The following is a 21,859-nucleotide window of genomic DNA, read 5'->3' on the forward strand; positions in this document are numbered from 1 at the left end:
CACACACACGCACTCCAGAAACCAAAGGTACACTACGAAGTTTAAACTGCTGCTACTACTATTTAACGGCTTTTTCTTCAAGAATTAGAAAAAAAAAAAGTTTCGTAATTAAATTAGTTAAAATTCTATGCTGCTCAGTTTCACAGAGAATTCTACTTTGTCTAGAGGTGGGAGCTGCGTCGTCTGGTAGTTTCTCCCGCTCCAGTGATCGCTTCAGCAACTGGGAATCTGGTTCTCCCCCAGGCTCCGTTCCGCCTCGAAGCTTTTCGCACCACCCTGCTGTCTGGAGAAGCGCCTCTTTACACTCGGGCCTGCGGGGGTCGCCCGCGGGGGCCTCACAGGTCCCCGCCGTCGGTGGGTCCCAGGACACTCAGGCCACAAGTCCAGTCGGTCACGAGGTCCGTGGAGGCCAAGGGTCCTTTGGAGGCGGGGCTCTTGAAGGGGTCGGGGGGCACGGCAGGCAGCGGCGGCAGGGGCTGGCCCCGGGCCGGCTTGGCGCCCGCCGCGTGGTTGCGCTGGTGCTTGCGGAGGTGGTCCTTGCGGATGAAGCTCTTGCCGCACACGGTGCAGGTGAAGGGCCGCACGCCCGTGTGCGTGCGGTAGTGGTCGATGAGCTTGGAGCGCTCGGTGAAGCGCTTCTCGCACTCGGTGCAGGGGAAGGGCCGCTCGCCCGTGTGCAGCATGCGGTGCCGGATGAGGTGCGCCGGCCGCGTGAAGCAGCGGCCACACTCGCCGCACCGCAGGCCGCTGCCGTCCCGCGCGCCGCCCGCCGCCCCCGGCGCCCCGTCGGGCAGCCCCCCGCAGCTGCGCTGGTGCGCGCTCAGGCTGACCTGCAGCTGGAAGCTCTTCCCGCACGCGGCGCACGTGAACGGCCGCCCCCCCGGGGGGGCCGCCGGGTGTTTCTTCAGGCCCGGCTTGTGGCCGAAGCCTTTGGTCCGGCCGGGGTACTTGCAGGGGTCGCTGAAGGGTCTCGGGGCCTGGCCGGGGTCCAGCACGGCCTCTCCGTTGTCGGACGAGGAGTAGGCCAGACCCTCAGGCCCGGTCCTCGGGTTCAGGCCCGCGGGAGGCTTACACCTGAAATTCCAGCCCCACCGGACCCCCCCGAAGAGCCAGTCCCCTGGAGGGGTCTCGTCCTGGGTCACCGCGGGGCTGGGCTCGCCCAGCTCACGCTCGGGCCGGGTGGGCTCTCTCAGCCCCAGCACGGGGTCCTGGCTGGGGAAGGAGCTGCCCTGGCTCTCCCAGGCTCCTTCCTGGACAGGACTAGGGAAGAACCTTGTGGCTTGGCCTGGTCCGAACAGGGTCGCGTGGGCTTCTAGGTCAGTAGGATGCACTGGTGTGGCCACTACCTCCTCTTCCTGGACTTCGGTTTTTATCACAATCTTTACATCTGCTGAGAAAGAGACAGAAAGACCAGGTATCATTCTGTCCCCTCCCCGCTTACAAAGGGAAGAACTTTCATCGGGACATTTGGCCCAACTACGGCCACTCTGAGCCCTAGTCTCGAAGCCTCCGGATCCAAGTATTTCAGCAGAGATGCCCCAGGTGGTCAGGTGGCTGCCTCAAACCGTGGGTGGGGACATCGTGTTCCAGACCTTCACCACAGGTAAAGCAGCCAACCTATCTGCTCCCCTTGTTCTAGAACCTTCACCCCAGGAGAGCAACCATTGCATCTGCTCACCACGTTCCATTTTCACTTTGGCTCTTAAGGCTAATCGTGAGGTTATGCCAAGGAAGGAGCTCTGACCACTGGTGGCAATGCACCCGAGGGGCAAAAGCACAGAGCTGGGCTCAGGTTTATCTGAGACCGGAACGTGGCTCCCCACGGAGCAGCAGTGACCTCAGGCAAGCTCCTCTGTGAATACCCTGTTCCACAGGGTTGCGTGAAGTTTAAACCACACAGCACATGTGAAAGCACTTAGCATGCTGTTTTGCATGCATTAAGCATTCAGTAAATGTAGCCAGCTAGCTAATGATAAAAATATTAGCGTAGTAGTAAAAATGGGTTGGATTTTACGTAAACGTACTTGAATTTCATGCCCTAGAGTTTTATATCAGGGATCTAGGCTTTTAGCACAATTTTGGGGTGCCAAAATACGACAGAAATTATTACTTAAAGTAACAGATAACTGCCTTTCAAGACAGAGTAGAAAACTAATACATAAATGAGGCAGTTCCTCCCAATTCGGGCCTGTGGACACCTGTCTTTGGTAGTGCTGATATCTAAGAAGCCGTTCTAGGTGGGTTTGGGTTTTTCCAGGTCAGAGAGGAGCCAGGGTTGCTGAGTCTGGGCAAGAGGTACATCCTCTTAAGGGTTCAGCTTGTCAGGATTGACTGGTTAACACAAGAAAGGAACTGTGGGAAAATGGACCGTCTCAAGAAAGACTGTTCAAGCCTAAGAATCTAGAAGGAGAAAAGGGACAGACTGTACAGAGTGTTCACATCACCGGCACCTAAATGCCTGCTGGCTGGACCACCAGGGGCCACGGCTGAGGCAGCCTCCGGGGCAGACATGAGCCCTTCCAGTCCTCCCTCTGCACCCCGTACCTTCCGTGGAGGCGGCCGTGCTGAGCTTCAGCGTCCCGTCTGAGCAGGCGGAGGAGGGATGGTGAGGGGGGAGATCCGCCTGCCAGGAGGTGGGCGGGATAGTGGTTGAGAAGTTGGAGTGGACGCCTGCAGTGAAGAGAGAGGAGAGCCAGTGGGTTAGGGAAAGAAGCGGGCAGACCCCGTGGGAGAGGCGGAGCAGCTGCCCCGAGACCCCACTGGTGACTCTCCTGCCCGAGCACAACGACCCCACCTCTCCTGAACCAGTTTGCTTCTGTCCCCTTCTCTGAGGCACCAGGAAGCTCAGACGTCACACTCTTGTCATATAGCCCCTCTTTAATAGGAGGCAGCTGGTGGTTTAAATGTCCAGTGCTGGGGCAAGAAGACCAGGAGGGGGCCGGCAAGAGTGAGGTGGAGCAATACCAGGACAGGAGCATCATGTAACCCAGAGGGACCAGCAAGATGTCCTTCGGGGCAACCCCTGCCATAAGGTGGGAAATCTTCTAAACTCGTCAGGCCAGAGCCCACAGCCCCCCGCAATGCTTGCAGGAACTTCTTCTCCCAGGTCCTGCCCTCGGTCCCTGCATCTGGTTCCTGCTGTCTGCTCCCAGCCTCAGCCACTCACCAGAGGCAGCGTCGGTAGAGACGTCTCCTGCTCCGGAGTCCAGCTGGCTGAGGCCCCACGGCTCCTCCCCGATGTCTGGCTGTCCGGCTGCCCACGCCTCCACGCCTAGAGCCTGCTGCTCCTGGAGCTGGAGCTCCCCTTCCTGCTTGATCTGCATCAAGAGGTCAGGGGCAGGAACGGGGGGCCCTGAGCCTGAGAAAAAGACAGTGCGTGAGTGACAGCATCAGGGGCCCTGGGGCGGACACACATCCAGCCAAGGAAAGGCACACGGGGCCTTGCAAAGGTCAAACAGCAAAAGAGCCTGGTGGAAAGGGAAGGCAAGAGCTCAAACAGCGACTGCAGGGTCTTCCAGGCAAAGCAGGTGGTCACATGGTACTGAGCACACGGGTCAGGCAGGGAAAAGTGAGGAATACAAAACGCATTCTTGGACTTCCCTGGTGGTGCAGTGGTTAAGAATCCGCCTGCCAATGCGGGGGACACGGGTTCAAGCCCTGGTCTGGGAAGATCCCACATGCCGCAGAGCAACTAAGCCCGTGCGCCACAGCTACCGAGCCTGCGCTCTAGAGCCCGCGAGCCACAACCACTGAAGCCCGTGCGCCTAGAGGCCGTGCTCTGCAGCAAGAGAAGCCACCGCAACGAGAAGCCCGCGCACCGCAACTAGAGAAAGCCCACGCGCAGCAACAAAAACCCAACCTAACCAAAAATAAATAAACAAAACAACAAAAAACGCATTCTCAGGGCTGGATCTCTGGTCCATGGGCAAGACTGTGCTGCCCTAGGGAGGTCCTGCTCTCACTTTCAACACAGAAATGCTAGATAAAATCTACCCCGTCCCCAAAACCTTACCCCTGCACATGTATTTACATGAGCACAAAAGAAAGATTCCAGATATAAGAATCAAAGAAAAGGGCTTCCCTGGTGGCGCAGTGGTTGAGAGTCCGCCTGCCAATGCAGGGGGTGCAGGTTCGTGCCCCGGTCCGGGAGGATCCCACATGCCGCGGAGCGGCTGGGCCCGTGGGCCATGGCCGCTGGGCCTGCGCGTCTGGAGCCTGTGCTCCGCGGCGGGAGAGGCCACAGCGGTGAGAGGCCCGCGTACAGAAAAAAAAAAAATTAAAAAGAAAAAAAAGAATCAAAGAAAAAACACAAAGTCAAATCAAGAGTTTGAGCAGGAACCAAGCAGAGCTGTTGAAACAGGATGCAGGCCTTAGGGGCGGGGCTTTGATGTCCGAGTGAGGTGAGAGCAGAGCTGAGCTGCCTGCATCAGCCAGGAGCCATGAGGCTCTGTCCCATCAGGTAGATGGGGACTAAAACCCCACCCACGTAGGGGCACAATAAGGAAGCTGCGTCTTGTCCAGGGCCACGGATGGAAAAGCCACCCATAATAAATTAGATACCCGCGTCCACACTAACTTCATAGTAACCACGTGATGCAGCTGAGAAAAGCTGAGAAATTCACAGAAAAATTGGCTGAGAACCACAGCAACCCAGGAGGGCCCCAAACAGGCAAATGCAAACCTGCCCATAGGGCCACACCCGCAAGGCAGGCCTTAAGAGGCCCCTACTAAAAGGCTAAACTTACAAACCAGAAGAGGAGCCAAACGGCATGAGAGCCATGGCAGAACTCACTCCCGCAAACCACAGAAAAGGAATAGGCCAAAGGATACAGTAGCATAAGTATATTTAAAATATTCAAAGAAATAAAGGAAGGAACAGAATCTGTAAGGCAAGAACGGGAAATTATTTTTTAAAAGGCAGATGTGAAAGAGAACCAAATAGACATTCTAGAAATGACAAAAACAGTCATGGAAATAAAAAATACAATGGCTGGCTTAACAACAGAACGAACACAGCTGCAGAGAAAATTAGTGACTTAGAAGATGGATCTGGGGAAACAATCCAGAGTACAACACTGAGAGATAAAGAAATGAAAATATGAAAGAGAAGTCGAGACACGGAGGATTAAACGAGAAGTTCCAACATATGCTGGCAGAAATCCCAGAATGAGGGAATAAGAAATAGATACGTGGCAACAGGTAAAGAAATAACGGCTGAGAATTTTCCAAAACTGAAGGCATGGTGAGCCCATGGTTTGAAGGAAAACACCACTTCCTAAGTAGGAAATAAAAAAGAATATAAACCTAGACAATATTCATGTGATATGGAACAGCAAAGACAAAGAGAAAATCTTAAAAGGCACCAGAGAGAAAAGAATTACATTCACACTGAAAGCAGATTTCTATCAGCAAGTACGATGTCAGAAGATAATATTTTCAATATTTAACAGGGAAAATAGCTGTCAAAATGAGGCCAGTATAATTCTCATTGCACAAACTAGAGAACAGTATAGGAAAAAATTTATAAAATGATCATTTATGAACAGGTATGCAAAGGTGCTAAATGAGAGAAACAGAAATCAAATCCAGTAATATGTTTTCCAAAAAGAAGAAGAGACAGTACATTATGAACAAACTGGGTTTCTCCTGAGAACTCGAGGATAAGCTACCTCTGGACAATACAGTAACACAACTCACAAACAGATTAATGGAGAAAACAATAGTCATCTCAACAGACACAGAAGCGGCATTCAACTCTTCTATTTCTGGCATATGGCTGGCTAGCTGTGCAGAGAAACTCCTCTCAATATGGAGTATCTAAAAATGATGGGTAAAGTATAAAAACACACAAATTTTTAAGCATGGATGACCGCCAAGAAAGCCTAAGTCAGCCACGGTAAACTGTAGGGCATCTCCCGTTCCCCTACTGCTGGGCTACAATGGACTGTGCACACCTGGGGCAGATAGATGTGAGAAGCCTGGTGCTTAAGCAGGGCGGAAGGTTGGGCTGGAGACCCCTCACCACCACCACACACATAAACCTGGGACCAAAGAGCAATGTTCCCAGTGCACTAAACATAAAACAAAGGTGAAAACCTGCCCTGTGAAAGGCAACTGCCCATTCTGGCCTTTGGTCTTAGCTGAGTGGGGAGAACAGTCTCCCCTGGGAGTTGACACCCCCAGGCTGGTCCTCCAAACTAATTAAAAATAATAACAGTTTAAGGAGGAAAAAATCTAAATGAGTCATTCTCAAGGGAGGTGTGGGAAAAAAATAAATACAGAAAAGGCAGGATTAAGGTCTCACAGCACAATTTAAGATGGTGGCTAAGAATCCAAACACCCTAGTGGCCATGGTCAATGTCAATGATCTAGACCAGCGCCGTACAACAGAGAGCAAGGTGGGCCACATATCTAATTTTAGGTTTGATACTAGCTACCTTAGAAAAGTAAAAAGAAACAGGTGAAATAATTTTAGCAGTATTTTTTTAACCCAATATATCCAAATATATCCAGAGTATTCATTTAGACATATTTCATCCCTTTAAGTGCCTGATAGTCACATGTGGCTGGAGCCTACTGTTCTGGACATTTCACATGTAAAGATGAGCAGACTAAAAACAAACAAGAAACTCAGCTACGTGCTGTTTATAGGAGACACACCTAAAACAGAAGGATGCAAAAGCAGTGTGAGACAATAAAAGATACGCTAAGTCAAATAAACAATTAAAAACAAAAAGATGTGGTTATACCATATCAGATGAAATAGACTTAAAAATAAAAATACCCATAGAAATAAAAAAGAATCACTGCACAATGGTAAACTGACCAGAAAGATAAAATAATCCTATGATTTAAATCTAATAACACAGCTTCAAAATAATAAAGCAAAACTGACAGAACTCCAGGAGAAATGAACAAATCCACCTCCTCTGTGGGGGACTGACATACCATTTTCCATAACTGGTAAAACCAAGCCAACCAAAGATTATAGGATCTGAACAACACTATTAACAAACTGACCAAATGGACGTAAGCGTAACTTCAAGACAAGGAAAACACAAGCTTCTCAAGCCATACGAAACAGTAAGAAAAAATGAATACTTTCTAGGCCATAAAACAAACTTCAATAAATTTTAAAAGATTAGTATTTTACACATCTATTTTCTAACTATAACACCATTAAGTTAGAAATCAATAACAGATATCCTCAAACTCCCCATATATACTAAAATTTAAAAATATATATATATATACACTTTCTAAATAATCCAAGGCTCTAAGGACAAATCACAATGAAAATGGAAGTTATTTGGAACCCAATGCTAATGAAAAAATTATCAAAATGTGTGTCTGCATCTACATGGTACTTAGAGGAAAGTTTGTAGCCTCATATATTTATATTGAAAAAGAGGAAACAGGTGGAAAATTAATAGGTCAAGCAGTCAGTGCAAGATATTAGAAAGTAACAACAATAAAATAAAAGCAATAAAATAAAAAGAAAAAGAAAGGAAATACTATGAGAGTATAAATTAATAGAAGAAGAAACAAAGAACACAGAGAAGCAAAAGTTGGTTCTTTGTAAAGGATATTAACCAATACATCTCTAGCAATATTATCAAGAGAAAAGGAGAAAGCACCAATAACCAACATGAAGAATGAAAAAGGGACATAATTATAGATGTAGCTGAGATTAAAAAATAGAATATTATGAACGTTATTCCAAGAAATTTGAAAACTCTGGGGAAATGAACAAATTCCTTAGAAAAACTAGAACTTGCTAAAACTGAATAAAGAAGGTCCTATAACTATTAAAGAACTTAAATCAGTAGACAAAAATCTCCCCCACAAAGAAAAACATTCAAAGAATAGATAATCCCAATATTACACAAACTCCCTGAGCAAATAAAAACAGAGGGAATACATCATAACATATCTTTAATATCAAAACCAGCCAAAGACAGTCTGAGAAAGGAAAAGTAAAGGCCAGTCTCACTCATGAACAAAAATTCAAAAATCCTAAACAAAATAATTAGCATATTAAGTCCAGCAATGTATATAAAGGATCATGACTAAGTTAGTTTTTTTTCCCAAAATTGCAAGGTTGGTTCAACATGAGAAAATGACATAATTTACCATACTAGCAGGTTAAAGAAGAAAAATCATATAATCATCTCAATAGATATCAAAATAGCATTCCATAAAAATTCAACAGTGGGCTTCCCTAGTGGCGCAGTGGTTGAGAATCTGCCTGCCAATGCAGGGGACACGGGTTCGAGCCCTGGTCTGGGAAGATCCCACATGCCGCAGAGCAACTGGGCCCGTGAGCCACAATTACTGAGCCTGCGCGTCTAGAGCCTGTGCTCCGCAACAACAGGGGCCGCGATAGTGAGAGGCCCGCGCACCGCGATGAAGAGTGGCCCCCGCTTGCCACAACTAGAGAAAGCCCATGCACAGAAACGAAGACCCAACACAGCCATAAATAAATAAATAAATAAAATTTAAAAAAAAAAAAAAAAAAAATTCAACAGCGATTCCTGTTAGAAACATCTAGTCGACCAGACATATACAAAACTCTTTTAACCTGATAAACAGCACTGATCAAAAAACTTTTAACAAATATTAGACTCAATGTGAAAAGTTAAAAAGTATCTTCTTTAACATCATGAACCAATAAGATACCTGTTGTCATCACTTCTATTTAAGGATTTTCTGGGAGTTCTCAGCCAGCACAGTAAAACAAGAAAAACTAAATCATAAAGATTTGAAATGAAACAAAAAATTCTTATTACTCATAGGGGATATGATTATCTTTTCAGAAAACCCGAGACTCCTCAGACAATTATTGGAAAAGTTATTAGTACTAATGAGACTTCTGGCAAGGTTCCTAGATAGAAATATCGATAAATAAAAGACAATTGCATTTTTGTCCACTCTCAGGGTTTTAAGGGAGCCTGGCAATTACCATTTTTCTTCCCTGTCATGGATCTTAACAATTAGAGAAATAAAACAAAAGAGGAAGGCTGGTGAGGGTAATAAACTCTTTCTATTACTGATAAATGAGGATGCAGCTTTTATGTAAGAGGGACCCTCAGCACTGACCCTGGATCAGGAAGTCACCCTGGACCGTGGTGAAGGAGGCTCTCCCCAGCAGAGCTGCAGAGGCTGCCTGTCCCTGGAGGCAGCCAGCTGCCCAAGGGAAGAAGGTTGGGCAAGGACTGTGCTTGTCCAATCCTTGCTCCCAAACTTCCCGATGAGGTGCATCCCTGGTGGCACCCCTGGTGGGGTGCCTAACTGGGTGGGAGAGAACGGGATGTTACATAACTGAGCCCTGTCACAGGAGAAAAAGCACCAGGGAAGGGTGTGCCCTGCCCCCAAGACCCCAGCACACACCAGCAACAAACAGAGAAAGGCACCACTGACAACAGCGATGTAAAAAATGCAAAGGACGGAGGAATACAGCTAAGAAAAAAATGTACAAGACCTTGTTCGAAGAAAGTTATAAAACTTCACTGAGACGTTAGAGATGAGATAAATGGAGTGACTTAACGATATTCACCCTTAATATAGTAGGGGTCAATTCTCTCCAAAATGATTAATAGAATCAATGCAATTCCTACCACAATCCCAACTGGATTTTTCATGGAATTTGATAAGGGAATTAGAGAGTTTACTTGAAAGAGCAAAGGAAAAGAAGACCCAGAGTGCCAGTGAGAAAGTACTAGGGTCCCAACCTCCCACGGTCATAAAAGTCTGTTCCAGATGGATTAAGAACTTGAACGTGAAAGGCAGCATTTTAGAAGAAAATATAAGATGATGTACTACGACCTTGAGGTAGGGGAAAATTTCTTAATTAAGACATAAAAAGGACAAACCATAAAGGTAAAAAATTAGTCCAAGTAAGTTAAAATTAAAAGCATCTGTTCTTCAAAGCATACCATAAGTGGAGAAGATTTACACATATCTCACACCAAAAAATTGATATTCAGAATAGTAAAGAACTCTTACAAATCAATATGTAAAGGGAAAACAAAAGAAAGATGGACAAAAGGCATAAACAGGCATTTTATAGAAGAGGAAAGATGAGTGGCCCATAAACGCAGGCTATAACATTCAATCTCATTAATTAGGAAAATGCACATTTTAAACTATAAATTTTAAACCAGTTCACTCCCATCAGATGGGCAGAAATTAAAATGTGAGGCATTTCCAGGGCTGGTGAGGACGGGGTGCAGCGGGGACCCCGGCGCTGCTGGTGGGTGCTGTCTGGCACCACCACTTCAGAGCACACTGAGACATTACCAGGAAAAGCTGGGCATGCACTTTCCTATGACCCACCAGTTTCACACCCGGGTCTATACCTGGAGAAACTTTTACACATGCATAAGAATTTCCATCACAGCACTGTTCCTGAAAGCGCAGAAGTTAGAAACAACACGAACACCCATCAACAGCAGAAGGAACAAGTGCATTGTGTCATATTCATGAAACAGAAACTATAGTGAAAATCATGAAAAGGAATGACTACAGCTATACTACACCAACACGGATGACTCGCAAAAACAAAGTCAAATGAAAACAGCAAGTTAAAGAAGAGTATATATGGTATGATCTCATTCATAAAAAGTTCAAAAACAGGTTAAACAATGTTACTTAGGAATATATACATAGGTAATAAAAATGTAAGGAAAAGCAAGGGACTGATCTCATCTGTCTGAATTTTGCGTTTATCTGTGAGAGGAAGGGAGGGGTCTGGGGTCTGGGAGGGACAGTGGGGTCTTGGAAATAGATCGGGTTATGATCTATTTCTGATGCTGCGAGTTGGGAATATGGGTGTTTACCAATCATTCTCTAAACTTTATGTATTTTATGTTATGTATTTTGTTTATGTTATATAATACAAAGTAAAATGTATTAAAGAAATAAAATAATATTAAAAAAACCACGATTAAAAACAGTAGCCAGGGGCTTCCCTGGTGGCGCAGTGGTTGAGAGTCCGCCTGCCGATGCAGGGGACACGCGTTCGTGCCCCGGTCTGGGAAGATCCCACGTGCCGCGGAGCGGCTGGGCCCGTGAGCCACGGCCGCTGAGCCTGCGCTCCGCAACGGGAGAGGCCACAGCAGTGAGAGGCCCGTGTACCGCAAAAAAAAAAAAAAAAAACAGTAGCCAGAAGTGGAAGGAAACTTCTTTTAAGATAACAGTATCTTCAAAAGTCTACGGCAAAAATCATCCTAAATGCCGAAACTCTTTAAGTATCCCACAGACAAGGATGCCAGCTATCACAGCTACTATTTAACCATGTCGTAGGCCCACTGCTAAACCAGAAAAATAAAGTTACGAACATTTAAAAAGAAGAGATAACTTTTGTGCTATCTATGGAGAGCACAATTGTGTATGTAAAGAACCTAAGAATCTAAATTGACTAGTCATTAGAAGTAATAAGAGAGCTGAGAAAATTGTTTTTCTTACTAAGCAAAGTCAACAGCTTTACCACACACCTGCAACAACTATTTAAAACATGTAATTAATTTAAAAATCTCATTCACAATAGAAACAACAATGATCAGGAGAAAACTGTAAAGTCCTATTCAGGCACATACAGAAGGCTTCAGTAAAAAGTCTTCCTGTGGGTAAGGGGGCTCAATACTGCAATGACAGTAATTCTCCAGAAATGAAATTACAAAAGAAATGCAATTCCCATCAAAATTCCAACAGGATTTCTGAGAACCTGACACAAAGATTCTGAAATTCATCTAGAAGAACAAAGGTCCAAGAATAGCCAAGAAAAGTTTAGAAGAACAAGTAGGGAAAGCTTAGTCTACTACATATCAAGGCTTAGTAGGAAAACTAAAACAGTGAGAATTGGTGCAGAGATAAGACAGAGACCAAAGAAACCAGTAAAGAGCCCAGGAACGGCGCGTGCACGTATGGAAACCTGGTTCGTGACCAAATGGGCATTACATATCATTGGAGAAAAGGGAGAGTCTCCAGCCAACTTTGCTGGAAAACTAGATGTCTTGTGGGGAAAATTTTTTAAAATTCTCCCTTGTAACCTCCCCAAATATTCATTCTAGTTGGAGTAGAGACTTAAATGTAAAAAGCAAGACTAGAGTGAGACAGGAAAGGATATTTTAAGACAGAAAAAGCACAGATCATAAAGGAAAAGACTGGTGTTTATGACTCTACCAAAAATTAAAACTTCTAAGAACTACAAAGTTAAAAGACCTGCCACAGACTGGGAGAAGGTATTTGTAATGCAAATAACAGACGAAGCGTCAGTATCCAGAACTATATAAAGAGACCTGAATCAGTAAGATAATGAGAAACAACAGGAGAAAAACAAAAAGATAATTCATTGAAGCAGAACCCAAATAAACATCTGAAGATGCTCAGCTCCACTAACAACTGGGGAAATGCAAATTAAAACAAGGTACCATTTCACTTCCATCAGATCAGCAAACATCTAATTCTGAAAAGTGGGCAAGGAAGTAAGAAAGCAGGTCCTCTTAACTGCTGGGGAGTATGTAAGCCAGTGTGACCATGGGGAGGGTGATCTGGCAACGGCAGAGGTGCAGACGGGCATGCCCTCCACACTGGGATTCCTCCTCCAGGTCTATTCCCTAGAGAGACATCAGCACATGGACACAAAAAGACACCTTTAAGAATGTTCACTCCAGTACCACCTGTGACAGTGAAAAGTTAGAAACAGCTTAAGTGCAACTCAATGGAGGGATGGATACAAAATTGTAATATAGTTGCTTCTGGAATGCTGAGCATCCATTAAAATGAACGAACTTGACTTATATGCATCAACAGAGATAAGTATGAAACACAGAATACCGAGTGACAGAGATGATGACACGTGATTTTTCAAAACACACAAAACCATTATTATATATTGTTTATGCCTACATATGTATACAATAGAAGTTTTAAAATGTGGATGAAAGGACAAACATCAACTTCTGGACAACTGGCTACCCTGGGGAGGAGTGAGACTGGGAGATCTAAAAAGGAATTTAAATTGTATCAGAAATATATACAAACACACGATTTAAATTATGAAACACAGGATACATTCAAAAATATTTATTAAATTCCTACTCTGTGCTAGGCAGTGTTCTAGGAGGCCAGAATGATTATATGAACAAAACAAAAGTTGTCATCCTCTTGAAATTTACATCCTAATGAAGGTGAGGGTGGTGACCAGACACATACACATCTATCAATAGGAAACATATATAATCTATAAATATGAAATATATTATAGTTATACATATGTAACATCTATGTCTATATAAAGTCTATAAATATAAAATAATCTAAAATATGAAATATACATAATAGATGATATCGGATATGGAACAAACCAAAGTAGGAAAGGGAGACTGGAAACTCTGGGTGGGGAGAGGGGCTGCCATTTTAAATAGGGTGATTAGGGAAAGTCATATTTCAGCAGAGACCTGAAGGAGGTAATGGGCTGAGCCCAGGAAATATCTGAAGAGCACTCCTGGCAGAGGGCACTGCCAGGTGCAAAGGCTCGGAGACTGGGCCAGCCTGGAGTGTTGCGGGAACAGCAAGGAGGCCGGTGTGGCTGGAACTGAGCGAGTGGGGGACAAGCAGAGGGAGAGAAGCCTGGCTGTGTGAGTCGATGGAAAGCCAGCAGGGGTTGGGAGCCAAAGGACGCAGGACTTGTGCTGTAAAGGGGTCACTCTGGCTGCTGGGTGGGGAGCAGACTCTGGAGGATTAGGGCAGGAGCAGGGAGACTGGCGGGAGGTGCCCGCGATACTCTAAGCAGGAAACCACAGGCCTGGGGGCAGGGGGACAGGCAGGAGAGTCTGGAGGAGTGCTGGCAGGGTTTCCCGACGTGGGGGACTGGGCGTGAAAGAGGGTCAGGGATGGCCCCTGTGTTCTGGGCCAGCAGCTGGAGGACGGAGGGCTCCTACTGCAGTGGGGAAGCCTGTGGGAAGAGCAGGTTCTGACGGGCAGACGAGGAGCTCGGGGAGGCACGTGCTCCAAGCGGGCTGTCCGGCAGCTGTCCACATGCAGACAGACCGGGCGGCGGGCGTGCAGGATTCAGGGGAGAGGCCCCAGTAGGAGTGCCCACCGGGAGGACGGAGTGTGGGCGCAGAGAGAGGCGGAGGAGGGCTGAGGGCACCCCAAGGCTTAAAGATCAGAAAGGGCGGCAGGAAATAGCAAAGGAAAGGTGGGAGGAAAACCAGGAGAGGCTATACTGAGGAGCAACGACCCCAGTGACAGCAGCGCCCTCCAGGCAGGGAAAGAGGGTGAGGAAAGGGCAGGAAGCAGGTCTCTGCCGGGCAAGAATGGGTGGACAGCTGGGGAGGAGCCTGAGGATTGGCGGCCTTGCTGAGCACCCACTTCCCCAAGCACAGTTGGGAGGATTTAGGGGTTGAAGAGAAGTGGGAGAGGAGGTCTGACGAGCGGCTGCACAAAGCACAGAGCTGGGGAGGGTGGACCGGGGGTCCCGGCTTCTTGGACCGAGGTGGGCGGGGATGAGGGCCACCCAGGGATCCCGCTGATGGGCTCAAGGCCCGAGAGGGGAGCTCTGAGTGCCGGAGGGGAGGGCTGGGCAGAGACTCGCCAGAAGCCACCACATTTCCAGGCCCCTATTCTCTCTCATTATCGTGTATATTTATTACATCCAGGGAGGCCTCCACATACAATAAAACAAACCTACGGGGAACCTCCCACCCAAGGTAAGCCGCTGGCAGCCCCACGTGTCATAACTATCTTTTCCATCCAGACAGCACTCTGCTCTTAGTCAATTTCTAGCTTTCAGCACTGTCCCTGTTGACCTAAACTGGTGAATGATTTCTGAACACGGCCTGCCCCGGGGAAAGGGAAAATCTAACTGCAGTGACACAGCAAACACGGAAGACACATTTTGTGAATCACAAGTTAAACATATAAGACTTTTTAGTAACCTAGGTGTTCAGACAAAAGGGAAGCCCCAAGGCAGGTGGTGCAGACAAGGAGTCTTAGGAGGAGGTGGGCTTGAGCCTGCAGGGGCAGGGTCTCCCTGGTAAGTGACAGACCCTTGCTGACGCCCAACCCAGCAAGGTCTTCCCGTGAGCCATTTGGCTTTTCTCATGTGTCTACCTGTCCTTTCCTTAACTTTCAAACGTGCTGACTGGCCCAGGAAAATCTGAGACCGTAGTATCAGGTATCCAGATTCACCTTTAAATAAATCAGTGACTCTAACCATGTTGAGACATGGCTAAGGGGTTAATGTTCTGTGATTACTAATGGTTTTAAGTGAAATTTGGTTCTTGGGTGGAGGCAAGGCTGACTCTTTGTAAAGCTATGAAAGAATTAAATTTTGTCTTTATTATCTTCTACCTTCCTGTCTGTGTCCCCCTCCTTCTTCCTCTAATGCTGAGCCACTGGCACCATCTCTTTCCTAAAAGACTAGGTTTGTTGCCTGTTTTCATGCTGGGAAGTATTCCTGGAGTGTTAGCTGAACAGGCTATAGGTCATAATTCAACTATAAGAAAACTCAGGTTTAAAACATTGATGTTGGGCTTCCCTGGTGGCGCAGTGGTTGAGAGTCCTCCTGCCGATGCAGGGGACATGGGTTCATGCCCCGGTCCAGGAGGATCCCACATGCCGCAGAGCGGCTGGGCCCGTGAGCCATGGCCTCTGAGCTTGCGCGTCCGGAGCCTGTGCTCCGAAGCGGGAGAGGCCACAGCAGTGAGAGGCCCGCGTACCGCAAAAAAAAACAAAACAAACAAAAAAAAAACATTGATGTTTTTCCTTGGCTCTCCCTGGAAAGAAGGTCACACCTTCCCTGGCCCTTTACTTTTGTTTCCATCTGATTGCCTGCTATCTCCCTAGCCTTCCCCCAACCCCTCACCTGGACTCGGGTCCACAGGAACATCTGGAACCTTGGGGCCAGCACGACGCCAGCTGCACGGCTCCTTCCCCTGTTCAATCTGGGAGAGGACCTCGGGCTTGGAGATGGCATAGTCTGGGGAAAGACAGAAGGGTTAGCTTTTGCCATGTTCCGTTCAGAGCTGGGGACAGGCAGCCTGGGAAACCAAGATGGCCTAGAAACTACATTTCTTGATTGGTAAAGGGCAGTGGTTCCCAACCATAGGCAATTTTGCCTCCTAGGGGACATTTGTCAAAGTCTGAGACATTTTTGGTTGTCACGACTGGGGGCTGGGGGAGAGGTGCCACTGGCATCTGCTGGGAAGAGGGACACTGCCGAACATCCTGTGAGGCACAGGATGGCCCCCAAAACAAAGCCTCATCTGGCCCAAGATGCAGTGCTGAGCTGAAGACACTCTGGTATAGGGTCTCGAGGTTAAGAAGCCGTACATTCCTGCAAACTGAAATAGAACCTCATACCCGCACCTGCTCCCAGCCTCATAACCATGCCTTTTTGCCTTCAGACCTGGGGTCACACAGATACCATCCCAAGAGGTAATAAGCCCAGAAGAAACAGTCCAGGCCTTCTTGGGGGTACTGCCTGGAGGGAGCGGCGGCAGGCCCAGGGTCTGGGGAGCCTCCAGGTGTGAAGGCAGCGCTGGCTCTGAGAAGCATGGTCTGCCCACATTCTCCGCCGACCCAGAGGAGCCACTCGGTCAGGCCTCATGTCTCAGTGAGAGAAGGCGAGAGAAAAAGTCCTTCTCAAACCTGGGTTGATCGTACTGGATCTGAGAGCAGTGGGAGCCTTCTCCACTCCAGGTCTCAGCAGGAGAACAGAAACGGCTGTGCTCTGAGCCTGGTTAGGAGAGGGGCCACCATGCCTCCCGGTCTGGCACCCCGTGAACTTCACCAAGTAGAAGGCAGCCTTTGACTCAGTCACCCAGGGCTCATCTTTAGGAAAAAGAGGCGATAACCGTGCCTGGTCAAGGTTCCCAGCGATTTACATATCCTCAGGACAAAAGCCACCAGAAGGAAGAGAGAAGCTGAGGTCTCCCCAAATCACACGTAACCAAGAAATGAGTCTCACGCCTTACCCAGGGAGACCAGCGTCTCGTAGTTGCCCCGCATCACGTGCTTGTACAGCTCCTTCTGCCACTCGGACAGGTTCCCCCACTCCTGCTCAGAGAAATACACAGCCATATCATCAAAGGTCACGGGCACCCGGAACCACAGTGTCATGCATGCTTACCCGCACGCTGACGGGCACGGGCTGTCCCACCCCCGGCACCCAGGGCTTACCTTGGGGGCCTCGCCCTTGCTGCCCGGGGGCAGCCGCAGGATCCAGAAGTTCCTGTTCCTCAGCAGGTTCTCCACGTTCTCCAGCCGCCTCTGCAGCAGCCCGTACTCCTGCAGCAGGGTCCCCAGCACTGCCCACTTGCCCTCCAGCTGGTTCCCCAACTCCACGGCCGTCTTCTCGCAGTCGGCCAGCTTCTTCTCGGCCATCCCGGTTCGACCTTCTAGGGAAAGCAAGCGGGCAGCCTGTGATTCGATCTTCCTCTCCATGGCCTGAATTGTAGCTGCCATTGTCCACGGAGAAATCTTGCAGAAACAGAGAGGAGACCAGCATCAATCATTCCGCCCGCCGTGTTCCTTGAGCCCCTCTCTCTGAGGCATCAGGGAGCTGAGTGGGGCAGCGCACGTGTGGGAAGTGGGGATGTCCTGTGCCACACGCCAGATCTCGGCCTGGCAGTCAGCTCCTCTGGGCGGGTGCCCTGCCTCCAGGCCTCCGCGGCACTCCGTGCAGACCCCCATCAGGGCACTTGCCGCCCTATACAGTAACCTCCCGCATCCACCTCTACAAGCTCTCTGAAGGCAGTACTGCATCTTTTCACAGCACAGTGAGGGGCCCGTGCCAGGCACTCGGTGCAATTTTGCTAAATCAACAGTGACTTCGCACTGCTGGGGCGTCTTAATGGAGAAATAGTAAACTGCAGATTTACTAGAGCCCCGCCAGCACTTCCCATCATAATGGCACAGGATCTGTCTACTGATGATGACCTAGCAAAAAAAACAGCTGGTTCACTGAAACAACACAAACCCAAGCGCTGCTCAACCGCTTTATTAAAAAGCAACTCGTGTCTCTTTAATAAACATGGAAGTCTGGTGACTAATTCCTTTCCACCGCAGGACAATCTAATTTTGTCCAATTACCACCCACCTCAAACTAAAAACCACCATTACTGCAAATCTCCCCCAGCCAAGAGTTAAGACTTTTTGACAAAACACGAGCCCCTGCCCTTGTGAGACTGCCTTTTTTCTCTCACTGTTCCCACCCTTCCCAAGGGGCGAATTACGGTCTCTGGACATTGTTGTCGCTGCCCCAGGATCAGTGACACACCTTACAGACTGGTGAGGAAGGTGAGACATATGCCATAAGGTGAGACTTTTATATGTGCTGCAACCATCATAAACCGTCATTCCCGACTTGCCTGTCGCTGGACAGTTCAATCGTGGCTTAGATGACCGGCAGCTGGGGACACCGAGGCAAGGACACATTTTGCTTTGGGTGGGGCTCAACCACTAGACGCCTCCCCCAACCCACATCTGAAGGTAGGACCCATGGGTCAGAGAGGAAGCCCTGATATTTATACCTTCTGGCAGCACCTGAGGATCAATGGTACCTTACAGCATTCTGAAAACTATTCCTAAACAAATGTTTGGTGACTCTCTGCAAAATTGAAAAGTGACTGGTAGGAACCAGTGTGGGTCCATTCAGAGGAAGTCACTGCGAACTAGAACATGGGAGGGTGCCTCAGAAAATAGCAACAGGAGAGTCCGAGCAGAGGCTGAAAAAACTGGCAAGGATGGAGCATCAGGGATTTTGTGGTTGTTTGGAAGGCAGCTGGACCAGATGACCTCTGACCTGAAGAAAGTAGGGCTTTAGCTGGGCCTCAAAGGACGGAGAGGAGCTGGACTGGCAGAGAAACAACTGGATGTGGGATTCCTGCTTAGGAGGTAGGTGGCTCTGCTCTGAGGCTGCAAAGACTGTACTGGGCTGGCACCTTGGGCTGGCGCAGCCCTGCCCCTGGGTGCGAGGCCACGTTTCTTCCCTTCCCCTCACTCCTCCTCTCTTGACCAATCCCAGACATACGACCCCAGCCTCTCAACGTTTGCTTCAGAAGTGTCCTTTCACTTTATCGCCCAGCTCCCCAACCCCAGAAATCCCACTCAGCCTCCAAGAGCATCTGACTGCCATTATTATAATCTTTGTGTTCCAGGAAAAGGGCATCTGCATTAACTCCGACCTTATAAATACGGCACATGCAGTTTTCTTACATTTTAACGGGGCCGGGGAGCCTCGTGTGAGGCCTTCACACTATTTGGTGAGAGGTGGCGACTGTTTCTACTCAAGGCCAGCTCCTCGCTGAATAGCGGGTGGACAAGATGGGGCTGGCCTCAGACTCCTGCCAGGGAAGCGGAAACTCTTTGCCTGAGAACAGCTGATGGGAAGAGAACTCCAAATCCTTCAATGGCTCCCCACCCAGAGGATGAAGTCCAGGCAGGCCTTCAAACCCCTTCCAACTCTCCCTGCAGCCTCCTCTCCCCGTGCCTCCCTACCAAAACCATCTTTTCCAGGCAAACGACTTCTGTCTCCTCCTTGACCATGCCCGGCACTGCCTGCCAGTCTGTGTCCAAGCCTCCTCCCTACCTGAAAAGCTCCACGGGTCCAGCTCAGCCTGATGAAATCCTAGCCTTCCCTAAAAGCCCAGCTCAAATCACAGCAGCACAGGCCAGGAAGGTGCACGCACCTCCTTCGGCTTTGCTTTACCATCACCAGTGTACCTGTTTCCCCCAAAGCGCCAGTGTCCCAGCACACAGAGCGAACCTGTCTTTCCACACCTTTTCTAGCCGTGAGATCCTGGGCAAGTTAACTTCTCTAGGCCTCGGGTTTTTCTTTTTTATGACAGAGAATCAGAGCCTACCCCCTAGGTTTCCTGTGAGGACAAAATCACGCCTAACAGGGCTGGTGCCGTGCCTGCGTCCCTCTACGAACCAGAGCAGCTGTCTTCCGCCCCGACCCCGAGCGGGCCGGGCACGCAGAGGGGCCTCGGTGCCAGCGGAATCGCCGCCGCTCGGGACGCCTCCCAGGTGCCACCAGGCCGCTGGGGGGAGCTGGGGGGAAGGGAACGCAAGGCTGAGCGGTGGGCAGAGAAAGGAGACGGCGCGGGGTGGGGGGCGCGGAGACGAGGGGGCCAGCGGATGGGGCGGGGGCAGGAAGCCCCGGAGGGCAGCAGGAACTCGGCGTGGGGCGGCCTCTGGTGCGCGGACGGCCGGTCCCGCCCTGCTCAGGCTCGGCCCGGAACGGGGGGCCTGGCCGGCGGGTGCCTAGGCCCCGGCGGACCCCGCGTCCCGCTCGCTGGAGCCCCAGGCCCGGCGGCCCGGCCCGACCCCCGGAGTCCCTCCCTAGGGCCTGCGGCGCCGTATGCTGGGCCCGGGCCGCCCGGGCCCCGAGTCCGCACGTCCGTGCGCGCGGGCCGCCCTTACCGGAGCCGCGGCCGCCTCGGCCATGGCCCTGCGCTGTCCGGCTCGGCCCGGAGGAAGTCGCCGCCGCCGCCGCCGCGCGGCCCCACGCTAGCCGGCCCCTGGCCTCTCCGCAGGCGGCGCCTGCCCGGCCCTGCTGTCCCCACCCGCGTCGCCGCGCTCCTCGCTGGCCGGCCCGCGCCGCTCCGCCCGCAGACGCGCCGCCGCCGTCAGCGCCCGGCCGGTCCACACTGCATCCTGGGAGCCGGCGCAGGCCCGTGAGGCTTCCTGGAGGCAGCGCGGCCGCACAGCCCCACCTGCAGCCCGGAGAGGCGAACGGCAGGCGCGGCGCCCGCCCCGCCCCGCCCAGCCCCGCCCGGCGGCCCGTTGCCGCTGTGCCACCCGCCTGCCAGCCGAGTCCCGGACACTGCCCGGCCCGCCGGCCTCCCGACCCACCGGACCCCCGACCCACCGACGCGCCGACCCACCCTGCCGCTGACCCGCCAACCCCCGGCCCCTGATCCACCGGCCCGCCGATCCCCCTGGCCCCTTGATCTTACCGACCCACTGGCCTGCCACTCCGCCGACACCCCGATCCCCCGAGTCCCCGACCCCTAGGCCCAACGAACACGGCCGGGTGCGCGCTGAGTCGCCGACAGGACTCAGCGCCAGACCTGCCGCCGGCCGCGAGAGCCTCGGACTTTGGTCCCCCGCGCCCCGAGGGACTCGGTGACGAAAAACGATCTCCCCGCTCCAGTGGGGGAGCCGGGCCGCCCCCGGTGACCACGGCGACGGCGGCCGCCCCCCCCCATGCGAACCCCAGGAGACCAGCGCCTTCATCCCTGGGGCGCCCGCCACGTCGCCTCTGCTGCTTGAGGTCCTGCGGGGCGATCTGGGCTTCTTGTGTGTTTCCTTACTTGGACAGCTGTACCTCATGTCTACCTTTGATTTGAAATGGAAAAAATTCTTCCAACAATAGGAATATAGCTCACTAAATCCCTGTAGGCAGCCACTTAGAACTTTCTATAAAGTGTGGGTTAGCTATAAAAAATATTTTTAATGGGATGGACAACGGAACACAATACCATCACCTAAAATTATTTTGGTGAAGAACTTTGTATGGGAAGATGTTCATGATATTTTAAGAGAAGTCTGTCCAGAATGATTATATTATATATATATTATATATATATAGTATATATAATATATATAAAATGATTATAAAATGATTACATATATTATCATTGGAAGGTTTGGAAGCATATAGTCAAGTAGTTTTCTTTAACAGTGAGAACACAAGCCATTTTTATACATTTTCTAATTTAATTTTTAAAAATTTCGTAATAACAGTAATATTTTATAATATTTGGTAATAACAAGAATAGTATTTTTAAAACAAGGAGAGAAAAATAAATTTATTAGTCGGAAAACTTAAGAGGCGAACCGGGGC

At 49.7% G+C, this 21,859-nt stretch overlaps 1 protein-coding gene across 4 annotated transcripts; it reads right to left on the minus strand.

Annotated features, from left to right (window-relative positions):
* Positions 1-335: 335 nt before the first annotated feature.
* Positions 336-20,457, minus strand: ZNF746 (zinc finger protein 746). 4 transcript variants are annotated; one of them, XM_065884082.1, is made up of 7 exons: positions 20,434-20,457; positions 17,189-17,487; positions 16,983-17,110; positions 15,872-15,985; positions 3,167-3,358; positions 2,545-2,670; positions 336-1,387 (listed from the first exon to the last, which is right to left on the minus strand). In XM_065884082.1, exons 1-7 carry the CDS (start codon positions 20,455-20,457, stop codon positions 336-338), a joined length of 1,935 nt encoding a protein of 644 aa, XP_065740154.1. The 4 variants fall into 4 exon arrangements, with proteins under 4 accessions (XP_065740154.1, XP_065740153.1, XP_065740156.1 ...); XM_065884081.1 differs by having other exon boundaries at positions 336-1,390; XM_065884084.1 differs by having other exon boundaries at positions 16,983-17,064; positions 17,188-17,487.
* Positions 20,458-21,859: the final 1,402 nt, after the last annotated feature.

This window comes from Phocoena phocoena, chromosome 9, assembly GCF_963924675.1.
Source record: "Phocoena phocoena chromosome 9, mPhoPho1.1, whole genome shotgun sequence".
Lineage (NCBI taxonomy): Eukaryota > Metazoa > Chordata > Mammalia > Artiodactyla > Phocoenidae > Phocoena > Phocoena phocoena.

Coding starts and splice junctions, on each gene's coding strand:
- ZNF746 (XM_065884081.1), bottom strand. CDS start 20,457: ATGGCCGAGGCGGCCGCGGCTCCG. Junction 3,359..15,871: donor TCCTGTGGACCCGAGTCCAG/GTGAGGGGTTGG, acceptor TCTTTTTCTCAG/GCTCAGGGCCCCCCGTTCCT. Junction 2,671..3,166: donor CTCTACCGACGCTGCCTCTG/GTGAGTGGCTGA, acceptor TCTTCACTGCAG/GCGTCCACTCCAACTTCTCA.